Consider the following 21124-nt stretch of genomic DNA (forward strand, 5'->3'; position numbering starts at 1 on the left):
GCCTCTTTTTAACCCCTGACATCGTCCGACGCACACTCATCATCGCCTTTTATTCTCGGGACAGCAAACCGGGGACTTTTAACTCTTAACTCTATTCAAGCAGCTTCTGTGTGCGTGTGCATCGGCCAGATGGAGGACTACCACAAACCAGACCAGCAGACTGTGCAGGCGCTCAGGAACATCGCCACCCGGCTCCGGATCAACTCCATCAAGGCGACAACTGCAGCGGGCAGCGGGTAAGAGGGGAGATGAGGACCGAGCTGCAGGTGCAGGTGAACAGAAGTGGGACAAAACAAATGGGACTTACTGTCCTGGGTCAGGTTCTAAACGCGTACTGCCCTTGGTAATGATGGAAGGACACATCAGAGGAGGAGAAATGCGTAATGAGGGAATCTAAAACATGATGGACACAGTGTGCGCAGCAGACAACGTGCAGGAGGAGCTGCAGCATAAAGCTACCAATGATTTGATATATTGAAGCAGCGTCTTTGATTCTTTGCGTCATGCATACCGCGCGTAAACTGAACCATTTTCTATAGTTTCACTGTGCGTAAAATGGATATGGGTCAGCCGTGTGCGCAATTTACGCACTGCTCCATAAAGAGTTCGGTGTAAAGAGTTAATGCACTTGTCATTTTCTCAGCTGGATTTGGGTTGACGAGTTTCAGAGAGCAGCTGAATTTAACACTTTTCATAAAGTGTTCGCTCCCTTCAGACTCTTATTTAGCAGATGGACTCGTCTGTGCAGGTTCGATCATGAACAGCTGCAGGTGCACCAGTGGTCCGCTCTCCCGCTTTACCCCTTTCACACTGTGACTGGTTATGTAACAGAGGAGACCGGATCGGTGCACGATGCCGTGCGTGCAACCAAGTGGTGCGCGGAGGCAGCGGGATGGAACCCGGGGGTCGCACGAACGCGCTCACGCCGCAGCAGCGGCTGCGTGATCTTAATGTCGCAGCAGATCTAAGCAGCCGGAATTAAACAGGCAAAACACGCCCGGTGTGTAATTTCAAAATAAAACACGAAGTGACAAATGGAATGCAAGTTATTTTTAAATAAATAAATAAAAGGAAATATGAAACTGTCATTGCTGCATGTCCCTGAACATCTGATGCTCCGTGTTCCACAAAGGCTTTCCTTTGGTACTCTGTTCTCTCCAGTGATTGATAATTGATCACTGAGATCTTGGAGTAGTAGTAGAAACGTTTTTTACTGACAGGCTGAATGAATGAGTAGACTTACAACATCTGTGTCCGGTCTTGAGAAGCTGATTCCAAGTCGATCAAAATATATTTACTAGTTCTTGTACTAGTACTAGTACTAGTTCTTGTACTAGTACTAGGTGTTTTTTCATTTAATCAGTGGATTCATATTTCAACAGAATTGTCAATGAAACAGTCATTTCTTATATCATCAAGAAGAGATCATAATTGATCATCATCTCCTTCTGGTTTTTACCTTTTTTTATTATTTTCATTTGAGGGGGGTAAAGAACAAAGGCCGTAATGGAGGAGGCCTGAGTGAGGTATCAGCGGCATGTGGTTTGAAGATGTAAAAACTCATAACTGACCTTGTGTTGAGTTGTCTAACAGTTCAGGATTACCCACTGAATCATGTCTTTGCACTGTATGTACATGTATACTGTATGTGTGCACGTGGACAAGAGAGAGTGAAGGAGACGTCCTCCAAATGTATTTACACTATTTGATAAATGTCTGTGTGTGTTTGAGAGAGGGAGATACTGTGTATGTACTTACTGCCGTCTGACCCTGATAAAGTCAGTGTCCCATCTGCTTTACTCCACTCTCTGACCGCAGCTGGTCGGGCATGAATCAACCAGTTAAATCAGAGTTGAGTCAAACTCCGCCTCTGGTCCCTTCTGTCCACCTGCCTCCTCTGCGTCTCTGTGTACTTAAGATTTGAGCTGAAGAACCAGGAGGCTCCTAACGTGTGATCCTATACCTCCTCTCCCTTTCCTTGCAGTCATCCCACATCATGTTGCAGCGTAGCAGAGGTCATGTCTGTGCTCTTCTTTCATACCATGAAGTACCGACCTGAAGACCCCCGCAACCCCAACAACGACCGTTTCATCCTCTCCAAGGTGATGATGCACGCCCACACACATCCATTTGTTACTGGGAGGCATCCTCAGAGGCATCATGTACAACATCTGATATATTAGGCTATAGCATATGCATGAGCTTGTACATATTTTGAATATGTGTTGCCACAGTCCAAATAATCATTTAAATAAAGTCGTTCCACATTTATTACTATGCCATGAAATTAAAATGGTGTAGTTGATGGATTAATTGCGACTGATTTATCTAATTAATGTGCTCTGGAACAAGCATCACTCAACTGGACACGTCAATTGAAGTAGCTCGAACATCTGAATGTTGACACTGTGGGCTAATAGATAATTATGGACAGTGCACTGATGTGAGATGGTCCTTTGTGTGTGGGTTAATTCCTGCTTGTGCTCAGGGGCGGATCCAGGGGCGGGACCAGCCCCAGCTGAAATCAGATTGGCCCCCGAAGGGCCCCTGTACTGTCAGTGGTCTTAAATAGAAAAGAATAGTAATATGTTGACATTAAATATGAATAAATATGATTTTTAAATTTCTAAGTTGTTTTGAATGACACAATGTGCTTGAACAATGGATTCGTAATAACAAAATATATCCAATAATATTTGGCTTTGCTCAAAGCTATGGAGCTAACTAGCTAAGTAGTAAAGAAGGGATGACTTAAGCGATGGATGGATGATGGACATATAATTGCCCGCAGTTGTTTAAATTGCCCCCATGATGTGATCTGCACCACATGTCGTAATAACACAGATGAGCCACTTCTGAGCTTCGATCTTTTCCCTGTGCCTCCTCAGGGTCATGCAGCTCCTGTGTTGTACGCCGTGTGGGCAGAGACCGGCTACCTGAAGGAAAACGAGCTCTTCAACCTGCGCAAGGTCGACTCCATCCTGGAAGGACACCCAGTGCCGGTGAGGCCACATTCACACCTGCAGGAAGTTCTGGAATTGAAAACACATACATCCAATAAAACAACAGAAGTGCCTCAGTAATATGAAAATATTTCACTACATGTTGTGTGTGTTGATCTGAGATATTTTACAAGCATTTTGTGAAAAGTAGCTTAGATGAGGTTTAGAAATAGTTTGGAAATTTCACACATTTCACCATAAACACACAGCAGCAATGAGCTACTGAACAGTGGCTCCTCGCAGTTCAGTCCCTAACTATGCAGCACAAAACTCAGGTTTACATTCTTTGTGTTGTTTTTTGCCTTTTCCATGTAAAATACTGCATAGTTTTACTTCTTCGTGACAAAAAATCTGCACACTTCATGTCTGAAGACACAGAAAACACACATTGTGTACATGCAGGGACACGGTGACAAAGATGTTCTTGTGTGACAGAGATGGTCCGTCCTTGGTTCCTTTCTCCTCTGCTGTAGACAATGACATCCCACTAGACACCCACTGTAGCTTATGACCCCAACTGTTCCTGCTTTTTCCTTGCACATGGAAAAAGAGAGTAATCCACCCACTGTGTTTCACGTTTTCTGTCTTTACAAACTTGAGCTCTCCTGCATTATGTAGAAGAAGATACATTTGTGTGTGATTGTGTGTGCCCAACAGAAGCAGCAGTTTGTGGATGTGGCCACTGGATCTCTGGGTCAGGGCCTGGGAGCTGCCTGTGGGATGGCGTACACCGGGAAGTACTTTGACAAGGCCAGGTAACAAACACACAAACACACGTACAAAAACACATACAAAGAAAAACAGCCTCCAACATGCACATGACCCATATGCAGCAGCCCGGCTCGTATCTGCACATACTAAGGTGGACAACGTGAAATTATGCATGACAATGTACACTGCAGTGCAGCATGCTGACATGTGACATTTCAGCCAGGAGCTTTAGTGAAACAATAAGTGACAGGCCTGGTCTGGGATGACATTTAGGCAGCCAGTGTAGAGGGGCTAACCTCTGATCAGTTTTACCTACACATCAGCATGAATGAGGAAGGGGTCTGCAATATACAGTCTATTGTATCTGCCATTTACAGGAATCTGCTCTGTAATCTGAGACTAAAGAAGAGATCTAATTCATTTTCTATCTATGCAAAGATTAAATCAATATAATTTGTTTATTCTGCTGCTATTTAATGTCCAAACACAGTTACATCAAATTATATTAAAGAGCCTGTAAAGCAGTTTTGAGCTGAATGTGAGCTGACAGTATTTGCTCTCACAGATCAGTCCACATGTGTCCCCTTTGTTCTCGTGTGGTCTAGAAAGAGCCATGTGGGTTCCAGTCAAACAATAGACACATGGAGTTGTGCGGCCGATACAAGCACACAACACATTCCTCTCACATTGTCACAGAAGGTCCATGTGATACAGAAGCATGCGGGCCGAACCTCGACTTTTCAGAGGCATGGTTTTGTCTTTCAATTTGCACAGAACACACGGAGACGGTCTGAAAGGCAGTTCTGGTTTAGCACGGAGCAGACGCATTGAAACGGGGCGGTCAGCGAACGGCAGACTTGCAGTCTGTGATGGCGGCCCTTGATATCTAGCTCTCGCTCTCTCTGCATTCTGTGTGCACTCAATTGTTTCTGCTCCAATAATTACACATGCAAGAGCACAGTTCCTCCCTCGTCTCTCTGCCTCACCCTTTCACCTCATCTGCTCTCCCAAAAAAAAACTAGGTTTACGCGTACGCTGTGGATTTTTCTGAATACACCGTGCACGCGATTGCATACGTTGCGTGTGATTGTGCGTCCATGTGCAGGAGCATGTGCGCTGCCCCATGCAATGCTTGGAGCAGCTTGTCAAGCTAATTTGCTGCAACCTATCGGCGCAAGACTCAACTCTATCAACACCTCCTACAGAGACATGCACATATAGAAACAACATAAACTGCCGGATCAACAACATATTATCTCTTTTGAGTAAAGCAGCAAATATAACCACCTGCAAACATTTATATTGTCACATTTCATGTTCAAACTATAACAGGAAATCCCACATCAAGCAGACAGACCTCTTCAGGGTCTGTGAGTGTGTGTTTTAATAAAGAAGCGATACATGGATGAACCCGTCACATGCACTTATCAGCAGTGCAGAGATGAGGCTGAATAATTGATACTAGTCATTGTTTCATGCTTGTGTGAATCTGGTTCAATACTCTGCTGTTGTATGAGATTATTGGATTAAACACAGGCAGGGGTTCCCCCTCATGCTCCTCCACGCTTTGCACCGACTCCAGGGGATAATACAACTTAACACAGAGTGTATCGAGTGGAAGTGCTTTGGCTCTGTGTTGGCAGAGTGGAATGGTGTGGGTGACACAATGAGACAGGGGGGGTGTGGGTGTGTGACCCCAAAAAATGTTGGATATCAAGATTAAAATTTGATGTCATAATCTCATAAAAGCATTCAAAGTGTGTGTGTGTGTGTGTGTGTGTGTGTGTGTGTGTGTGTGTGTGTGTGTGTGTGTGTGTGTGTGTGTGTGTGTGTGTGTGTAAGGGGGGGAGGGACTGTTTCTAAGGGGAGACATCACTTTACTGATCTGTAATTCTCACCTCAAGGCAGATTAATATGATACACACACACACACACACAAAATCCTGGGGGGATGACTTTACTCCTGAACTGGATTCCTCTCGGTATCTATGTTCATATAATGAATGTAATAATAAGACTAATTATAGTAATTGTTGTAGTGGTTGTTGAGCAGTATCATGGGAGCAGTGTGGGGTATTTTACAATCACTTATCTGGACTCCAGAGGCAGAAACATCAACAACAACAGGAGGAGAGAAGAAGAAGCCGAGCTAGTAACATAATGAGATATGAATTTGTACAGATGGAGAGCGAGAGGAGGCGAGAGGAGCTCAGTGCATCATGGGAAGTCCCCCCGGCAGTGTCGCCACATTCTGTCACACAAACGGCATAACTAGAGGACGGTTCAAGACAAACCTCCCAGACAGTGACTCTGCCTCCCAGTGTAGGATGGTTCCACAGGAGCGGAACCTTTTAGAGACGTTTGAAGACAATAATAAACTTTTATACTGTGTCTGGTTGTAAATATAACAACTATAGTTTTATTATAGTTTTCCAAATCTAAATTGTTTATTCTCTATTCAAGATTTTCCAAATTTTCTAAAGATCTACAAACTGCCATTTGAAATTTATAAAACCTGTAAAACAGGTAGGATTGTCTTCTTTTTCTTCCCTCCAGTCTCGACTCTCTTTCTCTTTTCCCTCCCTCTCTCCATCTCCACCTCTGTTGAATTCATCTCTTCTCTTTCTGGTCCTCTTCCTCTCTTTTCTGTCTTCGCTGTGTGTTTTCTCGTTGCACTCGGAGTTGGAATGCGTGCTTTAATTCGGCATGTCTCTGCCGATCTTCCAGCTTTAATGAGAATGTGTCTATTTGACTGGAAAGCTGTCAGAAGTCATTATGCCACGGGAGCATATAGCGAGGATGATCCGAGCATTGCAGGGGGAGGGGGGGGGGGGGGGGGAGGGGCGAAGGGCGTGTGTGTGTCTGTGTGTGAGTGTAGGTGTGAGGGTCATCTGTCACGTCGACCCCTATAGGTGGAAACTGAGAATGTGAAAATGTGTCAAGACGGAGAAAGGGGCTGAGACTTCTGATCTCCTTGTATCTATTCACTTCTTTCTTTCTGTCTGTTTGCAGCTATCGGGTGTTCTGCCTGCTGGGGGACGGAGAGCTGTCCGAGGGCTCAGTGTGGGAGGCCATGGCTTTCGCCTCCTTCTACCAGCTGGACAACCTGGTGGCCATCTTGGACATCAACCGCCTGGGTCAGAGCGAACCGACTCCGCTGCAGCACCATGTGGAGAAGTACCAGCGGCGCTGTGAGGCCTTTGGGTGAGCAGGGGGGAGTCAGGGGATGAGGGTGTGGACAGGAGGGCTAGTGTTGTGCTCTTTATTGCTGAAATATTTAAATAATTACTAGATTGGGACAAATAAGCATGTTTTCAAATGGTTTAATCATTTGTTATTAAGGAAACTAAATGGCAAAAATCAACTTGTTCCAGCAGGTTATTTTAAGGATTTTCTGGTTTTATATCATTTGTTGAGAACGTTTCAGTTTTAAATTACTGTCAAACATAACAAGTCATGTGAGGTCATCCGCCTGACCTCTAGGAAACTGTGATGGGATTGTTCACATAATAACGTTCAGATTAATTCTGATAAACTTTTATCTTTGTGTTTTGTCAGCATGCAGTTTTGTGGGTTTGAAACCGTTGGACTGCTTTGAAAGTCTGATCTCTGTGTTTTCCCAGGTGGCAAGCTGTCATCGTGGACGGCCACAGTGTGGAGGAGCTGTGTAAGGTGCTGAGTCAGCCCCGCCACCAGCCACTTGCCATCATCGCCAAGACCATCAAGGGCAAGGGCATGTCAGGTACAGCTAGAATCACACCCAGTGGAGGGAAGACCTCCACCAAGGCCCAACAGCCCCCTTAAATTCAAATTCATCATAGATATCAAATTTTTTTTGCAAAGTTCCATTAATTATTCCCTGGGAAAATGTCGAAAAAAGTCTTATCTCGCACTGTCAAAAAGAAATCCTGACTCCACTCCCTGATCCAGATCCATAGTGGGTTCTTTCCTGGCAGGGGAAAAATAACCTCCTTAGTGGAGGTAATAATGTGTTAGTGCAGTGCAGTGATATCCTGTAATGCGTTAAGTTTAAGTACATACAGTGCATCTAGTTTAAAAAGTGCTGTGCTTGAATAAATCATAAAAGTATAAAAAGGGTGTGAGCTGGTTAGGTTTTTAAAATGTTCCATAATTCTGTTATTGTGGGTCCAGATGACTTTCAAATTTAGATCTCAAACTCTTAGAGTAACCGCTTAAAGTACACACCATGTTTCATAACGTGACAACGAGTGTTTCACTCTAACCTGCTCCAAAAAACGATGACTAGGTCAAATTGTGACGGCTGAATGGGAATAACGGCTCCGTCAGAAGTCTTCCTGACGGCCGCCGGGGGAATGTCGTCGGTGCAGAGAGGCGCTAAACTCGCTGTAATCCTGGAAGCGCTTTAGTGATTTAGCTGCCGCAGCTCGATAATCCCTCAGAATGTGTAGGATTCACTCACAGCAACAGGCCATTGTGCTGGAGTTGTGATAAGCGTAAGGGGGAGTGTGCGTGACCAATGTTTGTGTGTGTGTGTGTGAATCACTTGTAACAGCAAGGTGTATGTATAAGAGAGGAGTGAGTCTTTATTTATCTAAGATTCCATCAGAAGTGATGAAAGTAAAACTGTCTCATGATTTTAACCTTTGACCTCTGAAGTCGCCTGTTGTGACCCACTGAGGTAGAAGATTGTTATGAGTGTGACAGACGACCATGGTTTATCTTATGTATGTTTTCACGTGCATGCACATACATGTGGAAGAGATGTATATGCAGGATGACAGGAGGAATTTGGTTTATAGAGTATATGTACTTTTTATTTTCAGGATAATACACGTGTCTAATTATTCAGGATTATGTTAAATCAATTCAGTTGATTCATCATTTGGTTGTCTGCTGCTTTTAAAAACACAAATTAAGCAACAATACATAAAAGTAACACGAAAACAATGAATGAATAAAGGAATAAAAACAAAAAATTTAAGCCTGGCCGTCCATTACAATTTTGAAAACTAGAATTTAAACAGGGATTGTGATACAACAAAAATAAATGTTAAGCTTTGATTAAAAGGAAGTATTTTGTCGGTCAGGATGTCCCACAGCCTCTGAGCTCTTCTTTCAAAAGCTCTGTGCCCCTTTGTCTTTAGTCGAGAATCTGGAACAGTTAAAAGGCTCCTGCCAGAGGATCTCACAGTGCCAGCAGGGTTGCATGGGGATAAAGGATCTGCAACACACTGAGGAGTCAGACCATTGAATCATGTGTATTTCTTTGTGACTTGCTGGGGTTAATGTAAGAAATCCACCAGAATAATAGAATGATCAATAAAACAGGTGCTTTAGATTTGCATTAGTACTCAGATGTGTGTCTATGTGTGTGTTTCAGTGGCTGAGGATAAGATGGGCTGGCACGGCAAACCCCTGCCCAAAGACATGGCCGAGAGCATGATCAAGGAGCTGCAGGGCCGCATCGTCAGCTGCAGCAAGCGCCTCTACCCTGCTCCGCCGATCGAGGACGCGTCGTCCGTCAGCCTCCGCAACATCCGCATGCCGAGCGCACCCAGCTACAAATCTGGAGAAAAGGTACGATCAGAGGGGGCAGACAACATAAGGCCACGGCCAAGTTGTGTAACCTGAGTAATTAACGGCAGAAGTTCAGTGATGTGTTGATCCGTTTGTCCCTGTGTGACCAGATCGCTACGAGGAAGGCGTACGGCATGGCCCTGGCCAAGCTGGGTCGCTACAACGAGCATGTGGTGGCTCTGGACGGAGACACAAAGAACTCCACCTTCGCCGAGCTCTTCAAGAACGAACACCCCAACCGCTACGTGGAGTGTTACATCGCAGAGCAGAACATGGTGAGAAACAGAGTGGAGAGGTTTCGGAACCACAGCACAGTGGTTCAAAAGGCACTAAAACAGTGAATATTGTAATTATAATACATTTTAAAAAAGGTTTAGTGTAGTAACTGCTGTCCAGGTGTTATTTATTGTAAGTGAACAATAGTAAAAGATACAAAATTGTTTTTAATATTATGAACTGTATTCATTTTGATATTTGCATTCTCGATTGCAAGTTAATATTTTCACCATGTAAAATTCCTCTTGGCTGTGGTTTGCATCTTAAAGAACGGGTTTATCTTAAAGTCATATATAAGTAAGTAATGTTTAGTGTAAAACGGTTTTGTTTGTGTATGGAGGCTCATTCAAACCAGAATAGCAGGTTACAGCCACTCGAGCTGCTCTGTGAGGCTGAGCTAAACGTCGGCTTGCTGACACTGCTGAGCGGCTGATAGAGGCTGAGCAGGTTTGATGTTCACCATGTTCACCTTCATCGTAGTTTGGCATGTTAACCTTTGCTAATTACCTCTAAACACGAACGCTGAGGCTGAGGAGAATGTGGGGAGGTCAAAGCTCCTTGTATAAAGTTCAAACCGGACACTTGTTTTGTTGTTGTTGTTTTGACCTGATGAGAAAACTATTGCACACGAGATGATCACCAAAGTGATTACAAGAGGGTTATTATAGTTATAGTTGTTTTTTTAAGCAAGATTACACAAAAACAATGGAAGGGATTTCAATGAAACTTGGTGGAAGGATATGAGTCAGAGAAGAACCCGTTTACTTTTGGTGCAGATCCAGGATTTTTTTAACATTGCGACACGATGGAGCATTTTTTCAATTCATGGATCTTAATTAGAAAAGAAAATTATAAACAAAGGATTATAAACTCCTGAATTGACTCCATTCAATTTTGCTGAGGCATGGGCCATGACCTGAGGATGAGCCCATTAAATTTGGCGGCAAGGACATATGGGCGGATCCAGGGATTGTTTTCACTTTCTCTAACATGGGGAGATAGGCCGTTAGCCTTGCAGAGGTATTTATATATGGGGGTTGTAGTGACATTTCACTTAAAAAAAATGTCCACCTCTTGTTGACGCTTGTGGAAAATGATGAAGTGTTCAGTTAATAATGTTAGTGTCCATTACAGCGATCGAATAAATATATCAGCAGAACAGGGAGAGCAGTACTCCAGTCATGGTCAGTGACAGTGTAGCTGCCACTAGTCACTGTTTAACTCCAGAGGCTGAACTCTACATGTTCATAAAAGCTGCTTTTTCTGCAAAACTCTAATTCTGCTTATGACTCTGATGATCTCTTACACACACATCCTGTTTTCTCCCACCCTACCTCCCCCTCCCCCCCCCCCCTGTTTGTCTCCCTTTCCTCTCCTGCAGGTGAGCGTGGCGATGGGTTGTGCCGTGCGCGACCGTAACGTGGTGTTCGCCAGCACCTTCGCCACCTTCTTCTCTCGAGCCTACGACCAGCTGCGCATGGCCTCCATCTCTGAGAGCAACATCAACCTCTGCGGCTCCCACTGCGGCGTCTCCATTGGTCAGTGCCCACCTCTCTTTCCACCAATCATGGCAATCTGATTGAAATGACCCGATATGGTGTTATATTGGAATTCATATGAGAAAAGGAAGATAAACGTGACATTACTGGTTTCAAATTAGGGTCAGGAACATTTTCTTTGCGTTTAAATTGTGGAAGATGTTTTTGACCAAAGCAAACATGGATTTATTATAATTTCCTCCACTTTCAATTTGACTCTTCTGTCCTCTCACTACACCTTTTTCTTAAATTCTGTTTGGTGCATTTGGTCTTATTCAGTCCACTGAAGGATATAAAAAACGGATTTTCCAAACAAATATCTTGGTCAAAGTAAATCCAAAAGAGTCTATTGATTGTAAATATGTTTTAAAATCACAAAGTACCTTAAAACAGAGACTAAGCATAACCTGAGATAATCAGTCATAAAATCACGTTGTAGACTAGAACGGCAGTAGAGCATATACCTCCGCCAAGGCTCAACAAGACACACACACTCATAGATATACAGTACATGGTGCGGCTATCTAAATATGCCAGATTATTTTCATCAAGCTCCATAGTAAATTAAAAATGTTTTTAAAAAAACACGTCCTATCCCGCAAATGTTAAAGAAAGTGAAAAATACATGACCTGGATCCGCCCCAAAATCGAATGACTTCTTTCTTGGCCGATGTCTCATCTCTCCACCAAGTTTCGTTGTAAATCCTTTCAGTAGATTTTGCGTAATCCCGGTGACAAACAAATGAGCCGGGGTTAAAGACGTGATCTCCTTGGTGGAGGTAAAGAACATCAACCTGCGCTCGTCTTTAAAACAAACTGTCCGTGGAAAATCCTTCGTTCTTTGCTGTTTCATCAGTTTCACTGCAGTGGGTTGAACTTCTCCTTCACTTTGTCTTGGTCTCAATTTCCCTGAATCCTGAACTCTTTTTGTCCTCTCACATCCGGTATCAGCACTCCTCCCCTCCTCCCTCCATCCCACTCTCCATCTCTGTGTGTCATGAAGGTGACGACAGAGCGGCCTGATTCTCTTTTACCTCCTCCTCCTCCTCCTTCTCCCCTCTCTCCTTCTCCTCCACCTCGTCAGGTATATTGCATGCCCACGTTTGCAGTTTGCATGCATGCCAGTCTACTTGAACTTATTTCCCAGCCTTAAGTGAACATTTTGGTCGTACTGCACCTGACTTCTGTCTGTTTGCCGCTGTGTGTGTTCAGGTGAAGACGGGCCCTCTCAGATGGGTCTGGAGGATCTGGCCATGTTCAGAGCCCTTCCCACTGCGACCCTCTTCTACCCGAGCGACGGCGTCTCCACTGAGAAGGCCGTGGAGCTCGCCGCCAACACAAAGGTTTTCATTTACACCTGTCCTAAAAAATGGGGGATAAAGAAAAGTACAATTTCAAATCCACTGTTTGTGCCAAAACTAAAGTGTGAATTCTTTCTGATTCTTTCTAGGGTTTGTGTTACATCCGAACAAGTCGCCCAGAGAACAACATCATCTATAATTGCAATGAAGACTTCCATGTTGGTCAGGCAAAGGTTTGTGTCGGCGCTTTCCATCCGATCGAATCACTCAAAAATTGGAATTAAACCTATGTATTTTTGTAACTTTTTTCTGTTTTCATCCATCATGATGGTTACCACATTCTGACTTTCTTCATGTCTACACACAAATAAATCTTCTCTTCCTACTCAGGTTGTGTACAAAACCAACGATGATCATGTGACTGTGGTCGGCGCAGGAGTGACCCTTCATGAGGCTCTGGCTGCTGCTGAGATGCTGAAGAAAGGTACAGAGAAAGAAATTATAAATAAAACCAACTCGTAACAGCATTCAAACACTGTAAAATCCAGCATATTGTGTGTTATGGCTTCCATTTATCATTTGATATCTGAGGACTAAGTCGACTTTAATACTAAGCGTCAAATAGGCTAAAGGTGCATCCTCCTCTCTCCTCCCTCAGAGAGAATCAACATCCGTGTGGTCGACCCTTTCACCATCAAACCCCTGGACTCCAAGACCATCATTGACAACGCCAAGGCAACCAGAGGACGCATCATCACAGTGGAGGACCACTACTATGAAGGTGAGGAGGGAGACAACACTGTCAAATTCATAAAATAACCTTCAAACGAAACTATTCAGGGAAACTACAATAGAGTTTTAGGGCCATGTTGAATGGAAAAAAAAGACATTCGAGAAGAAACTCGTAATATTATGAGAATTAGGTCATAATATTGTGAGAAAAAATCTTAAAGAGTAAATTTCCTGATGATGTGGTGCTGATGTGACAAAAGATTAAATATTATCATACATATATTATTTTTCAAACATATGCTATGCTTCACATTCCTCATTTTGAAGCAGACAATATTTATATTTATTCATTTATCAAATATTAACTTTACTATCTCATTTCCAAAGACGTTTAGTCTGTGGATGCAGAATGTTGTTTCATGAGACAATTTATGTCACATACTTTAAACTTCTGTAAGTTCATTTTTCAACAGCTCCACAATATATAGAGCCAGCTCAAGTGCATTTATCCTTTAAATCCACTGAATTTTCTGATCATGCACAATTATACTCAGGACAATCTCCTCTGAGAGAGTAGAAGACATTTTGTGTATCATATGTATTCATGTTTATCACCTCATGAATAAAAAGCACCGAGCAACAAAGGACAAGGGTCCACCTGCCGACAGCCTGAGGTGTCGTACAAGAGGATGGAAGAAAGACTACTAGGAGAATGCAGATGCGGTAGATGGCAGAGCATTGTGTTGAGTGTTGTGTGGGTGAAGAGAGGGATGGAAGATGCAGAAAAGGTGAAAAACAAACAGTATATGAAGGGGGAGGGAGGGTGGAGGAGGAGGAGGAGGAGGAGGAGCTGGGAGAGCCTGTCAGGGCTTCTTAATTTCAGCTGTGGCCTTTGGGCTCTCGCTGACCTACATTCAGTACCAGCATGACAAAAACGAGTGGCTCTGTCTCGTCCTCTCTTTCATTGGGTTTGTATGCGTTTTTGTTCTTTCACATGTAGTTACTTTCTCCATCCTTTGAGATTACCTCCATCTGCTTGACAAAATAGTCAAAAGAGAACCAAGCAGTCTCACATGGTTTATAGATCTGGCTTCCCATTCAGTAAATATTACTGTACTGTTTTTGTTTTTTACCACTTTGCATTATTTCTTGAGTGATTCGCAAAAAATATTGAGAAATCACGTAATGTTAAAGTAAAAAAAAAAAAATTCTGGGATCCGCCCTCTTAACCAAATCCGCTCTAAAGATTTTTGGTTCTTTCTTGGCCCAAACCCTTCCTCAAAGTTTCAATAAAACCTGTTCAGTTATTTTTGCATTATCCTGCCTACATACAAATACACAGACAATCAACAATAACACATAACTTTTTCTTGGTGGAAGTAATGTATTCCTTCAGTAATGTGTAATATATTCAAGACGTTGGCTGTTCGCAGCTTTTAAACACTGCTGCCAGTTTCTATTTTTAACTCTTCACACGCGGTTACATGTTTTCACAAGAAAATCCGCCTCTTCACACTTTTTATACTTTTCATATTTTTATCAGCAGTGAGCAGCTGTTTCAAGTGTGTGTTGGATTCTAGTGTCCATCAACATCACACAACAACACATGTTGTTGCATCTTCGGTATAATCAAAGTCCAATGTGACACAACACATCTCTTTCTCTCTCTTTCTCTTTTGTGCTCATGTTACACTATTGAAGGACAAAGAACAAATAATCACTCTCTTTTCTTCATTCTTGGGCTTTTCTGCCTCACTCTCTCTCTCTGAGAAATGTTTGGAGGGGGAAGTTAAAAACAAAGTGTGACAGAAAGAAGGGAAGGGAGAGGAGTGTTCTGGGAGGGAAGGTGAGACAGAAGAGCAGCGAGGAAGAGGAGTGAGAAAGTGGAGAGAGGGCGGTGTCAGTCCTGTCAGTCCTCATCACATCGCTCCACAGCCCAGCCGTCTGTGGAGGTGTGAGGAACTTGATTTGACAGGAGGGTGGAGGAAAGGAAGACATTTGTTCCATTTCTTAAGCCACAGTTGTGACGGTTTGATTTCCGGATTCCTCAGGTGGTCTGGGTGAGGCTGTGTGCTCGGCTGTCGTCAACGAAACCGGCTTCACCGTCCACCGCCTGGCGGTTTCCCAGGTGCCACGCAGCGGTAAGCCCCAGGAGCTGCTCCGGATCTTTGGCATTGACCGTGACGCCATCGTGCAGGCCGTCCGTAAAATGCTCAGCACCTCCGCCAACGCCAAGTAAGAACACTGCGGCCCGGGGGCAGCAGCTGCAACGACATGGTCGAGGACACTGTGGTAAACTGGTGATTATCATGGAGGCGACAAACAAACAAGCCAACACGGGAGGAGAAGCTCTTGTGGCCCACTTACGCTCTCCTCCCCCTAAAGCTATCTGAAGCATTTGTCTGAAAAAAAAAAAAAAAAAAGATTCCATTGTTTTTTCTCTTTCTGTCTGTCATCGATGTGATCTGACAACCCCACCCCCGATTTGTTTGTGAGTTCAGTAAACACACCTCCGCCCCTTCACACACATACACATACACACATACACACAAACACACAACACACACTGTATATCCACACCTGCTTCCTACCTCCCAGAGAGAGAGATCTGGTGCTGCTGTAGTGTCTCAGTAAAAGCAGTGAACGTGGTTTGGAGTCTTTTTTTATCATTTCTGTGGAACCCCTCTCACTTCTTAGGCGCAGCATTTCAAACGTCTGCGCCCAGTACGACTTTGTAAACCCTCCCCCCCCACCCCACTATAGCCAGCAGGGTGTGGAGAAACTCTGGTCTGGTCTGTTTGAGCACTGACTGTTTCTAACCCTTCTGACCCTGACTTGGACGGGACTGCTTCACACCAATAAAGGGATGGTTTCTTCACTATTCAACTGTGTCTGACGTCTTTCTTTTGGGTTTTGTTGTGTATGAGACAAGGATCAGTGTTACACTGAAATACTGAAAATAAAAAGAGACGTTCTGTCTAACTTTACATCAAAATTCAATTAGTTCACGTCCCGTAAAACAGTGTCTTTTTAAAGGTTGCATTGTGAGGTTGAAGACATAAGTCAGCAGAAGAAAACTACTTTATGTCTCTGCCACAATCATTTATGTTATTATTCATTAGCTATCATTGCTAAGTCCATGGCTGAAACCATGGATGTGAACAGCTATAGGGCTAAAGCTGCACGTTTTATTATTGTGGCTGCATAAACATGAGTAGCCCAATAGATGCTAATGTTTGACCAAATTAAATCACGATATCATCCAGTTAGAAAAGATTTTAAATTAGGATGCAAAGTGAGGCCATACCCCCCCCATCATGTGTCCCTGTCCAAACTCATGTTTACGTTGTGACAGTCTGAAATTGCTAAATATACGTTTTTACGCTGCTTGATGCACATAATGTCAACTCGAAATTATCTGAATTTATTTGTTAAGAGTTTATTTTCAAAGTTTGAATATTGTGGTTTGCAATTGACTAGATGACAGAGTTAAGCTCAACACACAGTCATATTGCTAAGTAGTTTACAGGAAACTATACCTATCTGGATGAAATGGCTGATGAAGACCTCTTAGGTTTTAGTCAAACTCCCAGCAAAGCTCTAGTGCTGCCCAAGACTGTCCACCAATTGTATCTCTAGTGTTGATTTCAGCGTAGTTGTTAGCGCCACCTACAGGTTAACAGGTAAAGGGAAAAAACTAAATACATTTTAACTTGTTCAAAGCACATGAAATGCATCAAAATGAAAAAATGTAAGACTAATTTGCTTTCCCATTTAAAATAAATATAGGTCAGCAGATAAACATGCTGCTGGCATGTTATTAGACTACAAAAACTCAATATGTAAATGTGAGTGTATACCGTATATAAATTACAATTAATTGAATTATGTAAATTATTAAACATAAAACTGAAAAATAAAAGTATCTGAATAAATCATCCTACACTCATATTTGGAAAGTGGCTCAACCTGAGGAGTCAATTCACTCTTCAGTTGTGTGACTGCAGGGCTGCTAGTGTGGTGATACATGTCAGAAACATCAGGTTAAAACTAACCAAGTAATAATAATGTTAGCCCTCAATTTCCCCTGATGGTCCATAATGTTTGTATAGGTTGAAATAAACTTTTCATCTCTTGGAGGAATAATGTGTTAAACTCTCCATCCTGTCCTACCCTAATCCAGTTTGACCCAGAGTTTAATCCAAATTAGAATCCAATTAGATTAATGAAGTCTGTCTAATTATATAAAAATAGCTGATAAAATTAAGATGGTTGTTTGAAAGGATAAAGGTTATTAAGCGTTTGACCAACATCCTGTCACCATCACAGGGTTCAACATAGAGGCAAGCAACCATTCACATTCACAGCTGTGGTCAATTTAGATTCTCCAATACAATCTGCATGTCTTTGGACTGTCGGCGTACCTGGGGGGAAAATATCAAAGAAAGACCCTGACCAACGCAGGATTCGAACCAAGAACCTTTCGGTCAGGCAACAGTGCCAATCACTGCATCACCGACCATTTCCACAATGCAATGGTGTCCAAGAGGGAGATCACTAAACCCATTCAGGTTAAATTCAGGTTTAAGTTCCCCAAGTGAGTCTGGAGGTTCATCTGAGCCTGCAGCTGCCATGTGCTGTGCATATTTAATGTGTGTTAATAATTGAAAAGCCCATTGAAAAATTCACACAGACTGCAGCAAGTGTACGTGAGCATGCGCATATAAGTGTGTGGTGCACGACATTACAACTGTTAATATCTATGTCCTTTCATTCAGATTCACACAGACTGGGCTCTGCTTTTCAGCAAAGTCCCAAAGGAAAAGTTCCCAAAGAGAGATGTATCTGTGTATCTGTCCTGTTACAAATGCTAAGAACTCTTCACTGGACTGAACTTCATAAAAACTATTCGTTGAATTGCCGATATGCAGCGGTGGTTGCTTGGTTACAACATTTATCTCTAACATTTCTTATAAAGTAGAAAGCCAACAAGCTCAACTTGACCTTAAACAATGTGATTTCAGACATATTCTGAAAGTTTTTTAATTGTTTCTTTTGAAAACTATTTGAATCTGTAGAGGACAGACTGAATGCATTAGTATACAGTATGCAACTCTCGTTTTTATTACATAGTAGCTGATCAGTTGTAAGTATCAAAACTGTGCATATATAACTTGCGTCTTTTAGTTTTTTTGGGGCTTTGTGCAGTTTATTCTCGGGCAAACAGACCCCTTTAGCTCTGGCATCTCTCTATTGATAGGACTAATCTGGGTTTAGATTTACACTTGCTTATACACGACAATTGTGTAACCAAAGAGAAATGTGATTTTGTGTAAATCTTTCCTAAATGCAGATAATGTATCCACAAACACAAGCTTCAGTCAAAGGTCGGCACAGTTGTATTAAAGATGTTTTGTGTAGGTTTAGGGTGGAACAGCCGAATGCAGCACGACAGTAAGCTTCTCTTTGTCTTTGTACCCGACGGCGTTGCCTCTTTGTGCACCACACTGACCACACTGAACTCCAGCTGGTGAGAGGGACCCCAGAAGATTGGATGTGATATCTGGGCCGACCTTTGACCCCCGCCCCTATAGCGCAGCAGGAGCCCGTCTGCTCTGTGAGGAGGACAGAGTGTGTCAGCTGTGGCTGTGTGTGTGAGGGAGAAAAGTAAAACGGAGTGACACATTGTGTGCGTGTATGTACAGTATGTGTGTGTGTATATGTTCATACTGTTCTCACACTGTATTGTGGGTGCTGGGAGCGGAGACAGGCGTCTATCTCTGAAGGCCGTCTAAGCATCTGTCTGCGTATCTGTCAATCTGTCGTAAGGATTCTCATCCACCAATGAACACACAACACCCACTCTCTCACACACACACACAACGTACATATGAGCAAATGCGGAGCAGCTCACACACCTGTCAAATTCAATTGCTGCCGCTTTAGCACCTTTAAAACATGCATACGTACATGTCCCCAGCTCACACATAAATTAGTTAATTACATACAGCCTGAACATAGCAAACACACACTAAGCAGTTATTATACACTCGCCAATACAAAACCACAAACATGCACACAATCCAGACTGTCAGTCCATCACACACAGCGACACGTTTCAACCACTGAAGAGAATTTTATATAAAGACGGGATCGTTTCTGTTTCGTCTCTGTGTTTATATACATTATGTGACAGTGCTACAGGGTCCCCCACTCCCTTCCACTTCACTGAGCCCCTGCCCCCCCACACACACACACACACACACACACACTGATGTGCACACATGCGTTAACAGTCGACCTCATGGCCAGCGTTTCAGACACAAAGGAATATCAATGTATAGTACTCTATCAGAGTATATCATTTTAGAGGGTCAATGCATCTAAATATAAATACCTGAAATAATAAATACTTTAGTTTTTTGGACCCTACTGTACAGACATTTTGGAAATGTTGAGAGAATTGAAAGGTGATGGAATTTCTGATGCTCAAGATATTGGAAAAATGACAATTAAAACATGAAATTAGTAAAAGCTAGAAGCTTCCTCTTTTTTTAGGAGTAAGACAATCCACTGATCTCCATGAACACTGACTAGACACCTCAAGGAGGAAAAAGTAGAATTTTGTGGGCGAAATGTTCCTTTGATGGATAAAAGCTAGATTAGAGTTGTGATTGTCATGATTCCACACAGAACTTCCCGTTAATCCTCTGACTTAAAGACATTTTAACCTGTTAATGCAGCTCAGTGAAAATGTATTCATGCTTGAAATAGAAATTTCCATTAAAAAAGCACTTGAGTAGTGGAAGCATGAGCTGTAGGAGAGAAGTGTTCGATCTGTGGAACTGCATCAAATATTCAAAACAATGACACCTTAATGAGAAAAGACATAAACGTCGCAAAAGTAAACTAGAATGGAACTCAGTAGAAGGCAAACCTCCGCAAAAACAGTTCCCTTAAATTCAATCAAGCTGCACCACATTTCATTTACAACAGATATCAGTTCCCTAAATATGCCTGTTTTTCTAATCAAGAACCATGAATTAATCGGAGAGATTTTGGAAAATGTTGCAAAATGTCCTCTCTCACAATGTTAAAGAAAGTGAAAAAAATTCTGCTGCCTGATCTGCACCAGAATGTAATGGGTTCCTCCCTGATCTACACCACATCCTTCCAGCAAGTTAAATGGAAATCAGTTCAGTACTTTTTGCGTCATCGTGTGAATAAACATCAGTGAAAACACAACCTCCTTAACAAGGTAATTAACAAGAGGGACAAAAAGAGAATAATCAGAGTAACATTTTATTTTTTTCTACTATACGAGTCTCTTCTACATTCCTCCTCCTCCTCCTCCTCCTCCTCCTCCTCCTCACCCCATCTGTCACATCCACTCAGCCTCCCTCCCTCCTCCCCCTCTAGCTCCTGTACTCCTCCCTACAGTGCTCGAGGAGCGCCATGGGCTCCCTGAAGCACCGTGTCACTGCATCAGTGGCGGCGAGCTCTTCCTCCATCAGCGTCAGGTCAGGGCTGCAGCTACTCAGACGGTCACTGATGTGTTGCCCCGCCCCCCCCCCCCCCCCCCCCCCCTGTGCGATGCCTAACCAACACCCTACATTCACCCCGCCCGCCCCATGGTGGTCGAGCACATAACGTGATGCCATGCTAGCCAGTGAACAGTCGGGTCTCTTGGCAACGGTAACCAAGGTGACAAGGATGTCCTGGAAAAAGGGTCCAACCACCCAAAGTGAGAGCGAGGCGATGAAGAGCTCCGACCTACAGTTGGGCTCCGAGAGTAGACCTCCAGCTGAGAGAGAACAGACGTGGAAGAAAAAGAGAGGGAAAAAAAAGGAGGAGAGATGCGGGCCGAATAGTTTGAGGAGTCGGGGCTTCCCATCGCTTTTTCCCTTCCTCTATCGCTTCGCTCACCCTCTTCCTCCGTTCCCATTATTCGTGCCACCTCTTCCTCCCACTTCTCCTCTCTCCGTCCTGTATTCCTCCCCCTGTG

General features: G+C 43.2%; 1 protein-coding gene across 1 annotated transcript; it reads left to right on the forward strand.

The window, feature by feature from the left end:
• Nucleotides 1–20: 20 nt before the first annotated feature.
• On the forward strand, nt 21–16002 carry LOC117765097 (transketolase-like). Its single transcript, XM_034591362.1, has 14 exons — nt 21–236; nt 1985–2102; nt 2889–3002; nt 3660–3757; nt 6726–6917; nt 7337–7455; nt 9076–9272; nt 9383–9547; nt 10930–11086; nt 12299–12429; nt 12537–12620; nt 12778–12871; nt 13046–13168; nt 15171–16002. Exons 1-14 carry the CDS (start codon nt 130–132, stop codon nt 15356–15358), a joined length of 1887 nt encoding a protein of 628 aa, XP_034447253.1. The 5' UTR covers nt 21–129; the 3' UTR covers nt 15359–16002.
• Nucleotides 16003–21124: the final 5122 nt, after the last annotated feature.

The sequence above is a fragment of the Hippoglossus hippoglossus genome, chromosome 7 (assembly GCF_009819705.1).
Source record: "Hippoglossus hippoglossus isolate fHipHip1 chromosome 7, fHipHip1.pri, whole genome shotgun sequence".
Lineage (NCBI taxonomy): Eukaryota > Metazoa > Chordata > Actinopteri > Pleuronectiformes > Pleuronectidae > Hippoglossus > Hippoglossus hippoglossus.

Coding starts and splice junctions, on each gene's coding strand:
- LOC117765097 (XM_034591362.1), top strand. CDS start 130: ATGGAGGACTACCACAAACCAGACCAGCAGACTGTGCAGGCGCTCAGG. Junction 7,456..9,075: donor CAAGGGCAAGGGCATGTCAG/GTACAGCTAGAA, acceptor TGTGTGTTTCAG/TGGCTGAGGATAAGATGGGC. Junction 13,169..15,170: donor GGAGGACCACTACTATGAAG/GTGAGGAGGGAG, acceptor CGGATTCCTCAG/GTGGTCTGGGTGAGGCTGTG.